Here is a 20,099-nt window from a genome sequence, read left to right as displayed (position 1 = left end):
GGAAAAACCACTTATAAGTGAAAGCAGCATATAAAATTGGACTTAAGATATGACTGCTCAGTCTGCTAAGTCACTTCAGTCGTGTCCGACTCTGTGCAACCCCATAGACGGCAGCTCACCAGGCTCCCCCGTCCCTGGGACTCTCCAGGCAAGAACACTGGAGTGGGTTGCCATTTCCTTCTCCAATGCATGAAAGTGAAAAGTGAAGGGGAAGTCGCTCAGTCGTGTCCGACTCTTAGTGGCCCCATGGACTGCAGCCTACCAGGCTCCTCTGTCCATGGGATTTTCCAGGCAAGAGTACTGGAGTGGGGTGCCATTGCCTTCTCCTAGGCTTGCTTACTACCTGCTTTAAAAATGGTGGATTCCACAATTCAGTGTTCCTCAGCTGCAATGCAAACACTTTGTGTGTGTGCAACATCCATCATGTTAACCTGAAAAGAGAGAGACAGAGACCAGACATAAATATACTAATGCGGATGCTGTGCCATGAGTAATAGAGTCCTTTGTCTCTGACTCAGGAGTCTTGTCCTCTGTCAGCATCCATGACATAGTAATAGCCTATTAGGCAAATATTTGCTTATAGGTAGGCTCCAGGCAATGAGCGACTTCACTTTCACTTTTCACTTTCATGCATTGGAGAAGGAAATGGCAACCCACTCCAGTGTTCTTGCCTGGAGAATCCCAGGGACGGGGGAGCCTGGTGGGCTGCCGTCTATGGGGTTGCACAGAGTCGGACATGACTGAAGCTACTTAACAGCAGCAGCAGCAGCAGGCTCCAGTCACATCCCAGACCTGACATCTCTGTCCTCTGAAAATGTGAGTGTCTTGTAGTTTTTTACTGAGGAAGCAATTTAAAACATTTTTAAGTATTCTTACCAACTGGTCCTCATCTCTGCTTCCATCATATGGTTTTTGGTCTCTTAAAGACGGCAAGTCTGTATAGTGTTATGTGTGTTTTAAGTGAAGAAGCATCACATCTTTCAGCTCTGTGCTATATGATTATCTGGGTAAGATAGTAATCTGAAGCTGGAGTACATACCACATCATGTGCCCTAATCAGGTGGGATTGCCTCCGCCTGACAGAGGGGGCACTCTTCTGATTTGCGTCAGTTTACCGCCTCTCACTAAGCCATGAGTCTACATGAGGATCCTGGGTGGAGATACGTGTGTGTGTCCCTCTTTCTGCTTTCCATAAAGGTGTATTATGAACAAAGGCCCTGGTGTCCTGAGGGTCTCTTATCTTTTCTGTCTGGGTGCCTATGCCGCCAGCCTTCTGGACATCGGTTCAGCCCTCCATCAGAAGCTATGAGAGAACTAACCAGCCTCACATCAGCCTCTTGGGTGTGCAGACAAAGTCCTGGGCTCTTCAGACTCTGAGACTAAAGAGAATTCACTAGTCCTTCCACACCAGGGATGTGGAATATGGGTCAGGGCTGATGTGACAGGCTAGGGATCAAGGATGATTTACTCAGCCTGATCTTGTCATTTTTTTTTTTTTTAACTTAGGAACATGGTTTCTTTACAAAAGAACTCTTGAAAACCTGAGTGCCCTATAAGTTGACTCACATTGGTTAAAAACATATGCTTGAGTCCTGTGCTGAAAATCATGTTTTAAAAACCAATATGGAAAACCATATCTAGAAATTAAACATCCAGTGCCTTTGTATAGTTTTCTTTCTTTCTTTTTGGCCATGCTGGGTCTTCGTTGTCGTACAGGCTTTTTCTCTCGTTGCGGTGCGTGGGCTTCTTGTCACGGCTTCTCTTGTTGGGCTCTGGATCAACAGGCTTCGGGAGTTGCAGCTCATGGGCTTAATTGCTCTGAGGCATCTGGGATCTTCCCGGACCAGGGATCGAAGCTGTGTCTTCCGCATTAGCAGGTGGATTACTTACCACTGAGCCACCAGGGAAACCCCTATCCACTACGTTTGATTAGCCAAAAAATTTTTCGTTCTTTCAGTGTCCCCCAAAGGTAAGATTTTCTTGAACTATGAAAACCTCAAGCCAACTTTTTACAGGACAGTAAACTTTGTGTCTACTGTTCTGCTTTATCTGTTTGTGATGTAATCTCTTTCTGAATTTTTGCTTGTGACTACATTCCTTTTTCAGTCAAATTGGTGTTGTTCCTAATTAGAAATTTAAATTACATCTGCTGTGGTTTATACACACCAGGGGATATATTTATGTAATACTTTTATCCAGCCCAGATAGTCTTCATAACTTCAACAAAACATTTTTTTTCATAGAGTGCTTATTGATGAGACCTTATTAAAAACATGCAAGAATGTACACCAGAGAGACAGTGGTGTGGCTTAGGAGAGAGCTCAGAAGGCAAAGAGTTCTTAAATATATATATTTTAATGGTACAGAAAAACATTTTCCCCTTGTCACATGCTAATACGTTCTCCCTTAGTATATCTCATGGATGTGGGCTGTTGGAAAGTGAGAATAATCTTACAAATGGAGATGTTTCATTAAATTTCAATGAGGTAATTAAGGAAACTCATTTTCAAAGATATACATTTATTTCAGTGGCTTTTGAATGTTGCTTAATCAGAAAATGACTGGAATACTAAATATAGTTAGGTTGGGCTTGTCTCCATCAGCAGCTTTGAGAGTCAGGCTGTTGAAAGGGATGACATGGAGGTTAAAACAGCGGAGGCCCTTGCTGTGGGTGGAAACTAATTGGCTGAAAACATGAATAAGTTATACTTGTTATTCATGTCAAGGAAAAGCCAAGAGAGCAGGGATGAATATTTGTGTCTACCCAGGCATTAGGCTGTGCCACAGGATATTAAAAAATAAAAAGTCAATCCTTAAACTTAAGCACCTCTTCCTACAGGAAGGAAGAGGGATAGAGGCTTCATTACTTGGCCAGTGCTTTCTTCTGAATATTATGTTTCAGCTTTGACATTTTCAGCCAATAAAATACTGCTAAGAAGGTTGCTAAGGAATTCTTTAACATAAAACATTTATTACTTGGACCACTGTCCTTGAGCCCAGGGTTATGTTTAAATGTTTTCAGTTAAAAGCTTCTGATTTCAAGGCTGCTGCTGCTGCTGCTGCTGCTGCTAAGTCGCTTCAGTCGTGTCCGACTCTGTGCGACCCCAGAGACGGCAGCCCACCAGGCTCCCCGTCCCTGGGATTCTCCAGGCAAGAACACTGGAGTGGGTTGCCATTTCCTTTTCCAATGCATGAAAGTGAAAAGTCAAAGTGAAGTTGCTCAGTCGTGTCTGACTCTTCACGACCCCATGGACTGCAGCCTACCAGGCTCCTCCGCCCATGGGATTTTCCAGGCAAGAGTACTGGAGTGGGGTGCCATTGCCTTCTCCGGATTTCAAGGCTAGAGAATTCTTTTCTCATGGCCCTGTTCTGAGTCTGGGTACTTGTCAGCTACCTATGTTGGCCATAGATTGACCGTAGTCTTATTTAATCCTAAGACTACAGATTCTATGTGATGTTGTCATGCTGCTGCTAAGTCCCTTCAGTTGTGTCCGACTCTGTGCGACCCCATAGACAGCAGCCCACTAGGCTCCCCTGTCCCTGGGATTCTCCAGGCAAGAATGTTGTCATACTTAATTAGATTAGATATTGTAGAATAAAATCTTTTACAAACTGTTTTTTTTTTCTTTTCAAACCTTTCCTGAAAATTTCATAAGAGAGATTCATGGAATTTGGAAAATTCTCTATAAAGCTTCTCTTAGCAAACATCCTTGTGGTCTGCTCTGATGGTTTCATGAATTGTTCCTAAGTGTGCATGCTCAGTTACTCAATTGTGTCCAACTCTTTATGACCCCATGGACTGTAGCCCTCCAGGCTCCTCTGTCCTTGGGATTCTCCAGGCAAGAATACCGGAGTGAGTGAGCTGCCATTTCCTTCTCCAGGGGATCTTCCTGATCCAGGGATCAAACCAGAGTGTCTTATAAGTCTCCTGCACTGGCAGGTATAAGCTCTGTTAAAGGGGTTGTATCTGTTTTTTTGGTATCTCTCCTCTCTCCTCATAAGTCCCTAACACACAAGACCATAGTGGGTGCTGAGTTACATTTACTTCCTTTGTTTGGAAGTCTATCAAGAGGCCAAAGTTAAGGACAGTCATATTTGATGTTTTCTACTTTGAGATGAATGTTTACCTCCAGACACCCCCCTGGTTTAAGTCAAAAGTGCTAGGTTTGAGTCTCAACACAATTGCTTAAAAAAACCTTATGATTTTTGGCATATGATTTAACCTCTATGTCTTTATCAGTATTTATGAATCCTTCAATTCCCTTTTGGGGCTTCCCAGGTGGCTTAGTTTGGTAAAGAATCCGCCTGCCAATGCAGGAGCTTCAGGAGACGTGATTTCAACCCCTGGGCCAGGAAGATCCCCTGGAGGATGAAATGGCAACCCACTCCAGTATTCTTGCGTGGGAAATTTCACGGAGAGAGAGGAGCCTGGTGGGCCACAGTCCATAGGGTCGCAAAGAGTCAGACACGACTGAGCGACTGAGCATGCACGCACAATTCCCTTTTAGTCCAAGTATTTGAAGACAGCTTGATTGATCTACATCCCTGCTTCTCAAAGTGTGGTCCCCAGGTCCAGAACATCATCATCATCTGGGAATTGTTAAAAAGGCAAGTTATAGGCTCCTCCATCCCCCACATACCGGTTGAATCAGAAACTCAACATTTTATAAACCCTCCAGGTGATTCCGATGCATGTTAAAGTTTAAGAACTACTGATTTGCAGTGTAGTCAAACCCCTGGTATGTTGAGAAGCTCCATACCACCATGTGAGGGGATCCTGAGGCTTCTGCAGTCATTTCTTCCTTGGCATTTAAATCCAGCACCTCATGTTTCATCTTTAAGGCCCTGCAGAATGGCTCACTGTTGCATCATATTCAAGTCTGCAGGTATGAACTGCAGCTCTCAAGCTTCTATCAAGGGTGGCCACTTGAGTGAAAAATCTTTCTGAGGGTGAACAAAAAATATGCAATGGACAAGGGATTAATTTCCAGTGGCGGCCTCCTAATTTTGTATTCATCACGTTGTACGTTTGTGAGGCTACACAGGCAACGTCTGCTGATATCCGTTAGGTAGTTGGGCACCCAGCAGCCACATTTGCATGCAGAGGGGGTCACACACCTCCCGTGTACAAGTCTAAAATTAAAGCGCAGTTTGAAGCTGGCTGAAGGCTCACTGCTAGGAAAATAATGAGATAAGGAAGAAACGGGTTCTGTTAATCAGCACTTTTGGCCTCTACTGTTCAATCTTTGCTAATTTGTCCTTTGAAACGGTACAGTCTGTGTTGGACGGAGACTTCTAAGCGTATCTGGGCTTTTTTTTTAAAGGCCGACGTTTATAAGCTGATTGTATTTATCCATAACATTGCCCCTCACACTGTACCCATATGTGTGCTGCATTCGGTTGCTGTGTTATGTTTTTGCTGTATGAAATAGTCATACTTTTGTGGGATTACATGCATCATGACAAAGAAGAGCCACCGCAGCACAGACTCACAGACTGGGGTCTGTGGTATCATTTCAGTTCAGTCCACATTCATCAAGCAGCTACTTTGTGCCAGGGGCTGGGCATATACAGATCAATCAAGTGGAGTTTCTGCCTGCAAAAGCTCACAATGTTTGAACAACTCCTTGTATCTCAGTGCTGAATATTTTTGCCTAATTGAAGTTTCCCCTAATTCCCACTCCCTCCCCACCCGCCCATCCTGTGCCCAGTGAACTGAAGTGACTCTTGGCTTCTCTGAGCTCCTGATTATGCTCAACCTGTGTCCCCAGTAAAATGAGGGGCCCAGTGGACCCCTGCCTGGAAGTCAAAGCCCCAAAACCCAAGACTGTGGCCATCTGGCCACTCAAATGGGTCATTAAGAAGAGGTGTCTGCATTGAAATGGCCCCTACACCCAGTTTGTGGCAATGAAAAAGGAGCGTGCCCTATATTCCCAGTGTGGGTGACATGGGAGAATGCCAGTCATCTCAAGTGGATGTGCCCGTGAGGGCCACAGGGAGGAACAGTTGGAGTCCTGCGGTTTACCGAGAGCTAATGGTGAAGTAGTCACTTGTCAGGCTTCACCAACTGCTCTATATTTCCATATTGGGTCATGTGTTCTTGTTTTACTTTGACAACTAGATTGTAAGCTCCTGGAGAACATGGGTCTTTAGAGAATTATTATTTTTCATAGTACCTATTTGATGGCGATGATCATAAATACAGTACATTATCACAAAGAATATCTGGTGGCTTATATGCATTAATAATTTCTCATGGGGACTTCCCTGGTGATCCAGTGGCTAAGATTCTGTCCTCGCAATGCAGGGAGCCTGGGTTTGATCCCTGATCAAGGAACTAGATCCCACATGCTGCAACTAAGTTCTGATGTAGCTAAATAAATATTTAAAAAAAAATTTCTCCCGGTAATTGATTTTTTTCTCTTCTTTCTAGCACAGGTGCATATACCTTGATAGCACCAAATGAAAAACGAAGAAATGAGATACAACAGAGTATGTATATTATTTAACACTCAAAATACTGCTCATTTTCTTAGTAGAATTGGCTTGCATTGGTCTGAAGAATTTTTAGTTTCTGATCTGTATAGACTCACTGGAGCTCATTTTTTTCCTTTTTAAGTTTTGGCAGTTTTAATTATACCTTTTAAAACTATTTTATTGTTAATGCTTCTAAATTTCTTTCTCTATGCTAATAGCAGAACTCATTGCGTAATCATAAATCTGAGGTTTCTATTGCAATTAAACAATTTCACACCTATTGCCAACCGACCTATCAAGTTCCTGCAAAATTGGGCTTACTTCAGATATCTTTACAGGACTAGGAACACTTTTGAAAGGGACAAGCTATACATGAAATAGATTATAAAATAATCTTTTTCCTGGATCTGTTCCATTCCTTCTTAATGGAATTTTTCTTTAGTTTCTGTGCTCGTTTAATTTTGTAACCAACAGAGTCTAACCTCAGCTGTATTTATTGGTGACTTCACTTTCCTTCTCTAGATTGTAAGCTCTTTGAGGGCAGGGCTACATCTTGCTTGTTTTTGTGCTCCTTGTACCTAGCGGACATACAACACGATTAATGTAGTGTTAATGTTACGGTAAAATAAGGGCTGCTGTTTAAAGAGACAGCATTAATATTTTCGAGTTAGGAGGAGAACTAAAGTTCATTTCATTCACAGAGAAGTTTCTGAGGCTTGTTCAAGTCAGCTATGGGGCTAGCACTGAGATCTTGTGCTCTCCATTCCTGATCTTCCTAGGAAATTTGATTTTGTAATGACTGATGAACATAAGGACATAGCAGGAAGGCAGCTGTCTAACGGTCTCCACTGGACGAGCAGCCTCCTGGGTGGCATATCTGAGTCTGTGCAGAGTATGACCGTCACAGTGGTGCAGACGTGGTGACTGTGGTACTGCCTGCAGTTGATCAATGGAATCCCAGAGATTCTGGCATCTTACACGTTTTTTATTTAAATGGTCAACAGGAATTTAAGCTTAAGTGTGGTCTGGATTTTTGAGATGTTTCAGAAGTTGTTTTTTTTTTCCTCTAATAATTAAAAAATATAAATGGATGTTTGAAATAATCATGTCTCATGAGATACCTTGGAAAAAACAGAACTAGTATCTCTGGCGCCCCCTGCTGCCAGTCAGTGTATACTTGGGGAATTGGGCACTGCTCCACAGGGAGTAGGCTCAGCTCAGTGGGCCCAGGTACTAGGAATTGGAGAGCCCTCATTCCTCACGGTTACAGTGATCTTGGGGAATATTTAAAATGCAGCAGATACAGGCATCAGAATTCTACCGGGGCTTATGTTTACTGTGTGTGCAAAGTTCTTATTGCCGCATGAATGTTTTGCATATACCCTATAGGAAACTTTTAACATTAAATGATGTGCGCTTGGTCGCTTCAGTCGTGTCCAACTCTCTGTGACCCTATGGACCATGGCCTGCCAGGCTCCTCTGTCCATGGAATTCTCTGGGCAAGAATACCGGAGTGGGTTGCCATTTCCTTCTCCAGGATTAAATGATGTAGGGTTTGAAAAATGCCAGGATGCGAGGAAGAACTAAACTTCTTTATTTAGCAGGAGTTTATCTTGTTTTCACATCTGTACTTCTGTGTCAGCTCTTGGAGAGAAAGTGCCTTAGGGTGACCCCAAGGGGTTAGGACTGGGTGGTGGCTTCCTTTCCTGGATATCTCGCCCACTCATGCCCGCATGTAGTTAAATGTCCATCTCAAGGGAGCGGTTTCCTTTTCACACTCTAATAATTGATGATTTCATATTTCTCACCTGACTTAGTGGCTGCGAAAGAGCTGGAGGAGCTGGAAAGGTGGAAGAAACAACAAAGGGAGAAGTCCATTAACCTACCGCCCATGACGCTAGGTAAGCCAGCAAGCCAATTGCTTGAATGCAGGAAAACAAGGCCGCCCAACAATCTGCTTAGCACCTTGCCCACATCTGTCTTTCAGTGTCCGTTATAGGTCCTTGGGTCATTGTGCTGCTTGGAATGAAATGCATTTAAAGTCAAAACATACATTTAAAGTCAGAAGTATGCAGGTAAACTGTTGTTTCTGACTCTCTGCAAATAGCAAACAGATGATGCCACAGTTATGGGGGAATAAGAAGATGGCTTAATTGCCAAATAATTTACAGCCTCTTAGTTGATCAGCTCTGAAGAAATCTTACCTAGGGCGTCGCATATGCCTCGTCATAGCTCTTACTCCCATCCTGATTAGTGCTATCACAAGCATATTAATCATGGCAGTTAACTGGTTATGGGAGAAAAAATTGGAGGGTCAATTCTGACAGTAAGATGTCAGTGGGCTGGGGACACAGGGTAGGTATAGAGATAATATCATCTGTGTTTTCATTTGCAAATAGAGACTTTGGGGCCTCTGGAGCACGCGGCAGTGTGATAAATTGCATGGGCTGCTTCTGCCCGGCGTTTGACTCACTCACCAGGGAAGTCCTCTCATGCGAAGCATTCACGTCTTCTCTCTGCCAGCAGCAGCTGGGAGCTTCAAGGGCTGGACGCGCAGTTCCCACAGGTTTAGTTTGCACAAATGTGGTAGAATCAGGGGCCACTGACTCTCACAGTAGTTTGCAAGAAGTACTTTTTCCAAGATGTTGGTAGAAATAAGCTCATTTGGTGATTGTATACAAGCAATAGCATTATCATTATCATCCCACTGTATTTCATGAATGGGGTTCATCTCATGTCACCTTTATGCTGAAGAAGCTGCATTTGAGGGGTACAACCTGGAGGACAGCTCTGTCTTTCCTAACTGGCCCCCTCACACTAGCTATCTGGGTCTGTTTTTTTCCCCTATGTTCTTTGGATGAAATTAGATCTTTGTGGTCTTTCTCAAATAATAAAGTTGTCCAGCTAATTCTAGGCATAAAACAGTGTCTTTTCAGTAAGTTCAGCCCTAAATACTGGTCATGACTCTATTGCTAACAGAGATTAAAGCTTCTTCCCTGTTCCAGCCCAGGCCTGCTTTCCTTTTTTTGCCATGCCGCATGGCACGTGGGATCTAGTTCCCCACCGGGGATCGAACCCCTGCCCTCTACAGTGGAAGCATAGAGTGCTAACCACTAGACCACCAGGGAATTCCCATCCTGGGCCTATTTTGGATAGAAAGTTGGCAAAGGAAATGAGTGTGGCTGAATTTTTCTCTATTGACTCCTCGGTTTCTCTGTTGATTCCTCCTCCTTGTGGGTCAAAGGAAGAAGAAGAGATTATGGTCTCTCTTGCACCGATACCAGTTTCCTCAAGTTTTGGGGTGTTTTTGCTGTGCATCTCATCCCTGGGGTCCTTGAAGTTCTTCAGAGACCCCCTTTTGCTCGCCGTCCATCTCTCACCTGGCTTTCCCTGATGTAGATGATACTTTTCTGCTGTTGGCTCCTGGTAGCTAGACTACCTTTGTAGAGCTCCATTGTGCCTATGGAGTTGTCCACAGGGGCAAGTCCCTTTTAAAGTGGCTTTAGATTGGCATTCTCTTTCATGACAGCCAGACTGGGAGTGTGGGAAACACTTGTGCACTCTTCCCACAGACTCTGGGAATACAGGCCATTTGCCCTGTGGCCACTTCTTCTTGATGACCAGTCTGAGTAGCCACTTGAGGACAGCTGTGTGCCTTCTGGCACTGTCTTTCCTATGCATGGGTCCCTCAGTCTTCTGGGGACACAGCTTGAGCTCTTCAAATGATTTTCATTAAATCTCTCTTACTCACATTGAAGATGTGAAGATTCTTCCTTCCCCAAACACATACTCAGAGAAGATGAAATTCACAAAGACATCTTTTCTCTGATTTCTACCTCCCTTTGACCTAGCTAACCTCTTTTACAGGCTGAAAGTAGTTGCCAATTAATGTTCCCCAAACTGGATTTAAGTTACCCCCTTGCAGATCCTGCTTAGGGAGCTAAGCACTTGCCTTGGGTATTTGGAGATGTTGGTGTCTATTGTCTTGGGGTCTTAAGCAAAAATGATCAGGAGTTCTGGTATTTGGTGTATCTAGGAATGGTCAAGAGGAAGAGGGCACAGTAGAAAAGAGTTCTGGGATGTATTAAACTTTGAGATGAATTTTAAAGGAAAACCTGTAAATGCTTAGACATCTGATTTTCTCCATTTTTAAAATTCTCAACTCCTCTATTTCTCTACCCCTTAAAATGTTGGAATGGTTCTAGGAGATACTAAAATTAGCTGTAACATTAGATAAAAGCTTCAATAGGCCTCACTGTTTCTTTCCTTAGGGCCAGGACCAAACAGGTATTATACGTCTTTTGGGACTCAGAAGTCTCTATGGTGTCTTTAACTGTTCAATTATAAAAACTATGATGAATGCAAATTGTTTTAATGCATCTTCTGTGTAGGTGAATCTTTCCTAGAACTGACACTTTTAGTGACCAAAGCACCAGAATTATTTCAAAGGAATCTTTAAAATATGCACGCCAAGCTTGCATAAACACTGAGAACTCCCTAAACAGTAATTTTTAGATGATTGTCAAGCTGCAAGGATTTCTGGCCCCTGGTTGTTATAGGTTTAAGAGAGAGCAGATGAATAATCTAACATCCATATTTTTTCTCTTGAATACCTAAAGAAAGAACAATAAATAATATGGATTGACCATTAATTTTACCTAGAATATTCCCACTGTACTTAAAAATTGGGTTATAAAGACTGTATACTTGTCTCATGGCAAGACCTCTCAGGGTTTCCCGAGCTTTGCTACTTGAATACAGGGCAGTAGAATCAATAGAAGAAAAACATTGGAAACATCATTGATTATCATCTTTATTAGGTTAAGAAGTGGTCATACTCTAGCAGGAAGAGTGTTCTAGAATTTCCAAAGCACTATTTCTTATTTAGCATGGACCTTCACATGTGATTTCAGTCTATGTAAAAACTTGAATACCTACATGATTGAAAAAACCCTCATAGCATTGTCCTTTTATTGGGGGAATGTGGCCTTATCTTTCTTTTATGCAATTACTGATGTTTAATGTCTCACTTGAAAAAATTGGTTAAGTTACCGAATCAAATTTGGGTCTGCTTGCCCCTGTGCAGTAAAGCTAGTCTACTGACACAGCTTTGTGAGGTCAAGTGCAGTGTTTATTGTAAGGCATCAGCCAAGGAGTCGGAGACAAATAGTGCTTAGAAAACTTGAACTCCCTGATGGGTTTCAAGAAAGCATTTCTAAAGGCCAGGTGAGGGAGGGGAGTCACAGAGTATATGATCGGATTGTGCACAATTCTCACTGGTTGATGGTGAGATCCTAGGACTGTATCACAGGGGTTAACATTATCAATCCTTAGGCTCCAGTGGGCTTGGGGGCTACATGCTGTAATCACAGAGGTAACTTCTTCCATTTTTAGCATCTATAAAACAACTCAGGAAAATGTACATCAGATACTATATTATCTAGGTACTTCAGAGAGGAGCTAAAGTAGAGGATATGAGGATATGAGAGAAGGTTCTATCCTGGGGTCTTCCTGAGGGGTCTTTCCCAGTTACAATTTCCCACTTTTTTTTGAGATTCCTTAAGCATGAGGAGAACAGATGTTAGACAAAAAAGGGAATAATGTTTTGGATGAAGAGGTTAATCATAAACTCAGCAGAGGAACTAGGTTTGAGGGGGACTCAATTTCAGTTAGCCCCTTGTTTCCAGTGGTATGAAAATGTTAAAGAAACACGTGGTGTAGACTTATCATGTATTTAATTAGTCTTTGATGGCTGACATTTCAGTTTAACATTCACGTTTCACCTTTGTGACTTTTTTCCTTAGGGGGAAGCCAATCAGAGGCTGAAGTCAGGCGGAGACAACAGCTTCAACTGATACAATCTAAATACCAGAAGAAGGTCAGAATCCATCTCTTTTAGCTTAAATTTGGCAAGAAATTAGAGCACCAGCACTTTGAAAATAACCATGAAATAACACAGTAACTTTACCAAAAAGCATAAAACCTTGAAACAAATTGCAAAAGAAAATCTCAAAAATCAAAAAATCGAGATGTGAGAAGTGAAGGGATAAATACTGTGAATTCTCACCCAAGCTGTGTATCAGTCAGTGGGACCTTGGTAAGGGAATTTCTCCCACCCCAACCCCAGTTTAAGTCTCTGCTATGGTTTGAATATTTGATTCCAGGAGCACAGACTTGTTTACTACATTCCCATCATGAAAGCATGGAAGTAGTACGAAAAAAACCAATGATTTTTTTTTTTTTTTTAACAAGGAACTCAGGTTTTTTTTTTTTTTTGGTTTTTGGTTGTATCATGCAGTTCCAACCAGGGATTGAACCTGTGTCCCTTGCACTGCGAGGCAAGCTCTTAACCACTGGACTGCCAAGGAAGTCCCTGAAGTCTGAGTTAAATACTAAGGAAAAATTATCTGCCCTTTCTTCTCCCTAACCTGGGCTGGTGGTGGGGGTGGTTTGGGGCCAGGGAAGACAGAGAAACAGATATCAAGGTAGAAACACAGAGAAATTTCACGGACAGCAGATATAGCTTGACCATTTTTTGTGATCTAAGTAGCCTGCAGAACCAACCTATAATCATGGTGTGCTGTAGCACAAACAATACTGTAATTTGCCTTTCATCATAATTTTGTGTTCCAGGGGTTCAGGCGGAAAAATAGTAACTGCTTTTTGTCCTCTGTACTCTCAATACAATTTAGCTAAAAAAAGAAGAATGTGTAAGAATCAAGAAGGAAGCTGAAGAAGCTGAAGTCCAAAAAATGAGGGCAGCTCAGAGAGAGAAGGTAAGAACTGGAGAAGATGGTAAGCTAACATTTACCTAGAGCTTCTGATGTGCCAGGTTCCCACACTGTTCATATACAAAGTGTTTAATCCTCACAAGAGCCCGTGAAGTATATAATATTCTTGTTGTCCAAGTTTGCAAATGGACCTGACAGTTCAGTCACTCAGTCATGTCCGACTCTCTGTGACCCCATGGACAGAGGATCAGATGACTCTCCCAAGGACTCACAGCCAGTAAATAGAAGAAGTAGGATTCAAATCCAGACTGACTGGTCTCAGAGCTAGTGTTATTTTTTTTTTTTTAAGTAATTTTATTTTATTTATCGGCCGTACCGCATGGCATATGGGATCTTAGTTGCCCAACCAGGAATCAAACTCATGCCCCCTCCATTAGAAGCATGGAGTTTTAACCATGGGACCACCAGGGAAGACCCAGCTCTGGAGTTCATTGTCTTCACACTCTCTCACCTTCTCAGGTGGGTGATCAAAAGAGTAGCTGTGTATTTGGCCAGAAGGCACAGCAACTAGTAACGACGGCCGCCAGTGGTACACATCATGTGTATGTACAAATATTGAACTTTCCAGGCTAAATGTTAAGTAGGTGAACATGTCTTTCTCACGGGTAAAAGAAAAAGCATGCGTTTGCATTTCAGTATTAGTGATATGCTGCTGCTGCTGCTGCTAAGTCGCTTCAGTCGTGTCCGACTCTGTGCAACCCCATAGATGGCAGCCCACCAGGCTCCCCGTCCCTGGGGTTCTCCAGGCAAGAACACTGGAGTGGGTTGCCATTTCCTTCTCCAATGCATGAAAGTGAAAAGTGAAAGTGAAGTCGCTCAGTCGTGTCTGACTCTTTGTGACCCCATGGACTGCAGCCTACCAGGCTCCTCCATCCATGGGATTTTCCAGGCAAGAGTACTGGAGTGGGGTGCCATTGCCTTCTCCGTCTTAAAGATTGGGTGTTGGTCAAACTTAAACCTGGTTACCAAGCAATAGATATCTTTACTAGTTAGAGTTAACAAAGCCCAAAGCTGATGGCTTATAGAATGCACAAGAATGTGAGTCTTCTTTCGCCATGGAGCTCTTTACCTGGCTGGAGAGGTATATTTCTTGGAAGGTGTCCTCTTGTGTTGTGTGACCTTGGACAGGCCCCCACCCCTCTCTGAACTATTCCTGTAAAATGAGTCTGTAAGCTCCACCTCCTCTGTTCCCAAGGCCAGGAATATGTGTAGATATAGAAATGCTGCATCCTCTAGAGATGTAGGCTCTGGGGTAGAGTTAAGATTGGACATATACACAAGGAATTGAAATGAAACGCTGGTGGTATTAAAAAAAAGAGTATAGGCACTTTGTTTACTAAATTTGATTCAGCAATTCACTTCCAAGTCATTGGCTATTACACCTTCATTGAAAAAGATTCTCAAAAGAATTCTTTTTAAAACCTATCTCTCTCTCTCTCACTTCCTCTCTATTCTTCACTCTTTTGCATTCAAGGCCCCCCCGCCCCCCCCCCGACCCAACCCCGACCCCATTTCCTCCTTCACAGGAAGGTTTACACTTCAGTCTCAGGATTGTAAAGGAGGTATTCCCTTTATAGCATAGTCTTTCTGCATTTCAGGTCGAACTCAGAAAATCATCAAATAATCACCGGGAACTAATTAAGAGGCTTGCAGATCCTGAAGAATTGTGTTGTGAATTCTTATCCTAAAAGTGATTTACTAGTCATTTAATACCCGTAATTGGCTGGCTTGTGGGTCATTTATAGCTTGTTTCTTCGTGGTTCAAATAATGTACTGTATACTGTTTAGAAATGTTAGTGGCTGAAACAGTTTTCATTAACACCGAGTGAAAGCAGCATTCCCTCCTTCTTAAGTTATGCCATGCCACTGGATGTACAGCAGCCGTTAACTACAAAAATCTGAACTGAATCGGCTTTTCTAAAATGACAGCTATAATGATTATTGGTGTAAATTTGTCTAAGAGTAAGAGATGGTGCGGAGAAGGCAATGGCACCCCACTCCAGTACTCTTGCCTGGAAAATCCCATGGATGGAGGAGCCTGGTGGGCTGCAGTCCGTGGGGTCCTGAAGAGTCGGACATGACTGAGCGACTTCACTTTCACTTTTCACTTTCATGCATTGGAGAAGGAAATGGCAACCCACTCCAGTGTTCTTGCCTGGAGAATCCCAGGGACAGGGGAGCCTGGTGGGCTGCCGTCTATGGGGTCGCACAGAGTTGGACACGACTGAAGCGACTTAGCAGCAGCAGCAGCAGCAAGAGATGGTGAGAGAGAGTTGATGTATAGATCCTTGCCATTCCAAACGCAGTTTCTGAACCAGCAGCCTTGGCATATCACTTATACAAATGCAGGAACTTCCCTGGTAGTCCAGTGGTTAACAATCTGCCTTGCAATGGAGAGGACAAAGATTTGATCCCTGGTAGGATAATTAAGGGGCTTTCCTGGTGGCTCAGCAGTAAAGAATCTGCCTGCAATGCAGGAGACTTGGGTTCAGTCCCTGGGTTGAGAAGATCCTGTGGAGGAGGGCGTGGGAACCCACTCCAGTATTGTTGCCTGGAGAATACCATGGGCAGAGGAGCCTTGGTGGGCTGCAGTCCATGGGGTTGCAAACAGTCGGACCCAACTGAAGTGACTGAGCACGCACACAGGATAACTAAGATCCCATGTGCCACAGAGCAGCTGAGCCTGGGTGCCATAACTAGAGAGGCTGTTCACTGCAATGAAGATCCTGATGCTGCAACTAAGACCTGATGTAGCCAAAGAAATAAATATTTTAAAAAAAGAAATGCAGAATCTCAAACCCCACCCCAGACCTTCTGAAACAGAACTGGCATTTTAACAAGCTTCCCAGGTGATTCTCGTGCGCATCCTGGTTTGAGGAGCCTTCATCTAAACTGCCTTGAGAGAGACAGGGCCGCCCACTCTGGCCCTTCCACAGACCTGATTTCTCTGGCTAATTGGCTCGGACTGCCACCCTGACCTAATTTTTCCTACTGTATATAAATCTGTGGCTTTCATAGTAAATGTGAGCCTATTTAGTAGCTTGTGTCAGATAAAAGAAAAATGGACATTAGCCATCTCGAAATGGCATGCTTCACATTGCCAGTGTGAAAATGGCCAAGGGAAGCGATAATGGCTGTGCTTATGGAGCATTTATTCTTTGAAATGCACAGCAGACACACACATGGACACTGGCGTACAAAACACCACCCTCCTCCCCAGGCACATGGCTGCTGTCCAGGAACGACAAGCCAAGGAGAATCCAAGCAGCCTGTTGCCTCCCGAGGACTTCCAGCTTGGCCCATTGGTCTTAACACCCCCTTGACCTTTATTTTGTCCTCTCCCGGGAGGGCCACCGGACTTCCCAGGTGGCACTAGTGGTAAAGAACCTGTCTGCCAATGCAGGAGACGTAAGAGACGTGGGTCGGGAAGATCCCTGGGAGGAGGGCGTGGCAACCCACTCCAGTATTCTTGCCTGGGAAATCCCATGGACAGAGGAGCCTGGTGGGCTACAGTCCATGGGGTTGCAGAGAGTCAGATGTGACTGAAGCGATTTAGCACACATGCACGCAGGAGGGTCACCTAGGAACACCAGGTCTCTTTCTGATTGGCCACCACCTGTGTGTGAGTGAGGGGAGCATAAACTGCATTCCCTGTATCTGGGAGGAGTTAATCCTGTGGGCTCAGGGGCACTTAGGCGAGGGCACTGGGGTGCTTCAGGTAAGCTTGTATTCCCTATACTAGAGGACGTTGATGATGCATGCTCTTCCAGTGGTGTGCTGGGACCTCCTTGTTGTTACATTTTTATGAGTTAGATGACTTCATGTTGGTAGATTGAAACTGACCACGAGGGGTTATTCTCACCACTGGAATCAGTAAATGCTACAAATCAACCACCCCTCCCCTCCTTGCTAGAGCTACCTGTTAAATTTATCAGCACACCACTGCTTCACCCTAAAGGAAATAAGACCTCCCTCCCTCTCTCCCATTCTAAAACTAAGCCTCAGAGGGCTGGTGGGGTGCAAAGATTCTGTGAATTATCTGGCATGTTATGTATCTGATTTAAAAGTGGATTCCAGGCAGAATAACGCCCCCTCCCCTGCTCTTCCACATCCTAATCCCTAGAATTTAGGAAGATGTGATGTTACGTGGCAAAGAGGAATTCAGTTTGCAGGTGAAATTAGGTTACTAATCAACTTACATTCAAATAGGAAGAATAGCCCACATTATTCAGGTGGTTCCAGTGTAATCATGAGGTTCCTTAAATTGGGAAGAGGGATGCAGAAAATTGAGAGCATTAAAGATATGGAGCTGCTGCTGTTGCTGCTGCTGCTAAATCACTTCAGTCGTGTCCAACTCTGTGCAACCCCATAGACAGCAGCCCACCAGGCTCCCCCGTCCCTGGGGTTCTCCAGGCAAGAACACTGGAGTGGGTTGCCATTTCCTTCTCCAATGCATGAAAGTGAAAAGTGAAAGTGAAGTTGCTCAGTCGTGAACGACTCTTCATGACCCCATGGACTGCAGCCCACCAGGCTCCTCGGCCCATGGGATTTTCCAGGCAAGAGTACTGGAGTGGGGTGCCATTGCCTTCTCCGAAAGATATGGAGCAGGAGAAAGATTTAGCCTGCCGTTGTTGGCTTGAAGATAGAAGAAGGGCACTGGATAAGAGACTAAACCTATAGGTAGGAGCTACAAAACCGTAATGTGGAACCCCTAACTCTACACTGACCAAATAGATGACTGGCACTTAGCACAGCAGGATGTACAAACAGATGTGATTTCTGGAAACAGAGTTCTTATCGTAGGGGTAGAACGAAGTAAAGACTCAGCTGTAGTCTTTGGAGGGCACTCATTGCTAGCTACCTGAAAGCCTTGTGGTCGTGACAGCTGGTACTAGAATCTGCTAGTTTCCCTCAACCTCAGGATATTATTTGAGCCCCATGAGACCCATTTTGGACTTCTGATCTCCAGAGCTGTAAGATTATTAACAAACTTATTGTTTTAAGCCACTAAGTTTATAGTTGGTACAGCACCAACAGAAAGCCAATACAATCCATGTGGTTATACAGTGTATTAATTTCACTTCTTGGAAGTCTATATGGAAGAGAAAATATTGCCAAAATATCAGTGCATCAGTAAAATAAAGTCCTTGAAAAAACAAACAACAGCATAACACATGCAGGGACTTGCTTTGTCACTGGATCTCAGCGTGGTAGACACGTTTCAGGAATTGTCATAGTGAGCCTTTCACCTAAATGCAGTGCCATGGAAATAAACCTCCACCACACTTTCCCCTCATAATCACATTGATGAATTAAGGAATCATTTGATTTTTTTTTTCCAGCCTTTCATAATGCCTACAAACTTAAAAAATAAAAATCTCCAAGTCCATGACAAAGACCTTCTTTACCTCTTGGATTTATCTTAGTCTGCTTTTGATCAACACATGTTTGAAATAATATATAGTGCTATATAGTTTATGAATATTTTCATTCGATTCTCCCAACTTCTTAGAGCATCAGGACGTCAGAGGCGGAAGAAACCAGCTAGAAATCTGAGTGGTAAAGAAAACCTTTCTTTGCTCCTTCCAATAAACTATAAAGTCATAAAGCTGATGAAGTTATGTGGAGCCCTAGAGGTCATGGTATTTTTTATAGACACTGAAAAACATAAGTAGTTAGTTTTAATGCTAAAAGTGAGGTAGGAACTACTTCATACCTACTTCATTTTCTATTTAGCATAGAAAACAAGGTCTGCATATTAGGGGCGGAGGTGCATTCACATACACGTTTTTAAGGAATCACACCTGTTGCTTATTTCTAGGAAACAAATAGTAGCAAGGGCTAATTTAGAACAATTTTAGGGTTAAAACTCAACATCAAGGTAATTATTCCAATACTGCTTTTAAAAATTGGGAAAAGTTTCCATTTCTGAAAACTTTCAAGGAACAAAACAAAACTTTCAAGTTTTTCCCAGAAATATGGTTCCTACATTATGCATTTCTTTGTGCATGACCCAGTGTGGGCATTAAGCCTCTGATTGTTGAAATGCAGTAGGGTCCCATTAATTGACCCCATTAATTAACACATAATGATATCTCTGAAATGCAGGTATAGAATTAAAAGTGTAAGCCGTTCATTTATTTATGCTTAACTTTCCTTATCTGTAATAAAGTGTGTGTGTGTGTTAGTCGCTCAGTCATGTCCAACCAACTCTTTGCAACCCATGGACTGTAGCCCAGCAGGCTCCTCTGTCCATGGGGTTTTCCAGGCAAGAATACTGGAGTGGGTTGCCATTTCCTCCTCCAGGGGATCTGCCTGACCCAGGCATCCAACTCACGTCTCCTGTGTCTCCTACGTCTCCTGCATTGCAGGTAGATTCTTGAGCCATTGGGGAAGCCACTGTCTGTAAAATGGGTATAATAATATAATAATGGGACTGGTGGGATTAAAGGATACAGTACATGCGAATCCCTTTGTATTGAATACCATGGATAGTGCTAAGGAAGCACTGAATAAGGTGCCCTGACCTAATTGACTATATCTGTAAACAAGCACCCTATCTCTGTGTGTTTATTTGGCTGAGTCGGGTCTTGCTTGTGGCGCGTGGGCTCTCCCGTTGCGGTGCACGGACTCTAGCTGTGGTGTGGGCTCAGCGGCGCTGGCGCCTGTGCTTAGTTGCTCTGAGGCAGGTAGGATCTTAGTTCTCCAGTCAGGGATTGAACCCACCGTCGGCTGTATCGCGAGGCAGATTCTTAACCCCTGGACCACCTGGTAAGTCCCTACCTCTCTTACTATATCAACCTCTCGTGTGGATGACAGACAGGATTTTTA

At 43.5% G+C, this 20,099-nt stretch overlaps 1 protein-coding gene across 1 annotated transcript in view; it reads left to right on the top strand.

Annotated features, from left to right (window-relative positions):
* EPSTI1 (epithelial stromal interaction 1) overlaps positions 1–20,099 on the top strand; it is a 100,811-nt gene that overhangs the window by 13,168 nt on the left and 67,544 nt on the right. Inside the window, exons 2-5 of the mRNA XM_061434495.1 lie at positions 6,434–6,492; positions 8,295–8,378; positions 12,282–12,355; positions 13,170–13,253. Coding sequence (XP_061290479.1) covers positions 6,434–6,492; positions 8,295–8,378; positions 12,282–12,355; positions 13,170–13,253 — 301 coding nt within the window. The remainder of the gene's footprint in view (positions 1–6,433; positions 6,493–8,294; positions 8,379–12,281; positions 12,356–13,169; positions 13,254–20,099) is intronic.

The sequence above is a fragment of the Bos javanicus genome, chromosome 12 (genome assembly GCF_032452875.1).
Source record: "Bos javanicus breed banteng chromosome 12, ARS-OSU_banteng_1.0, whole genome shotgun sequence".
Taxonomy (NCBI): Eukaryota; Metazoa; Chordata; class Mammalia; order Artiodactyla; family Bovidae; genus Bos; species Bos javanicus.
This window is presented reverse-complemented; position numbering and strand designations above follow the sequence as displayed.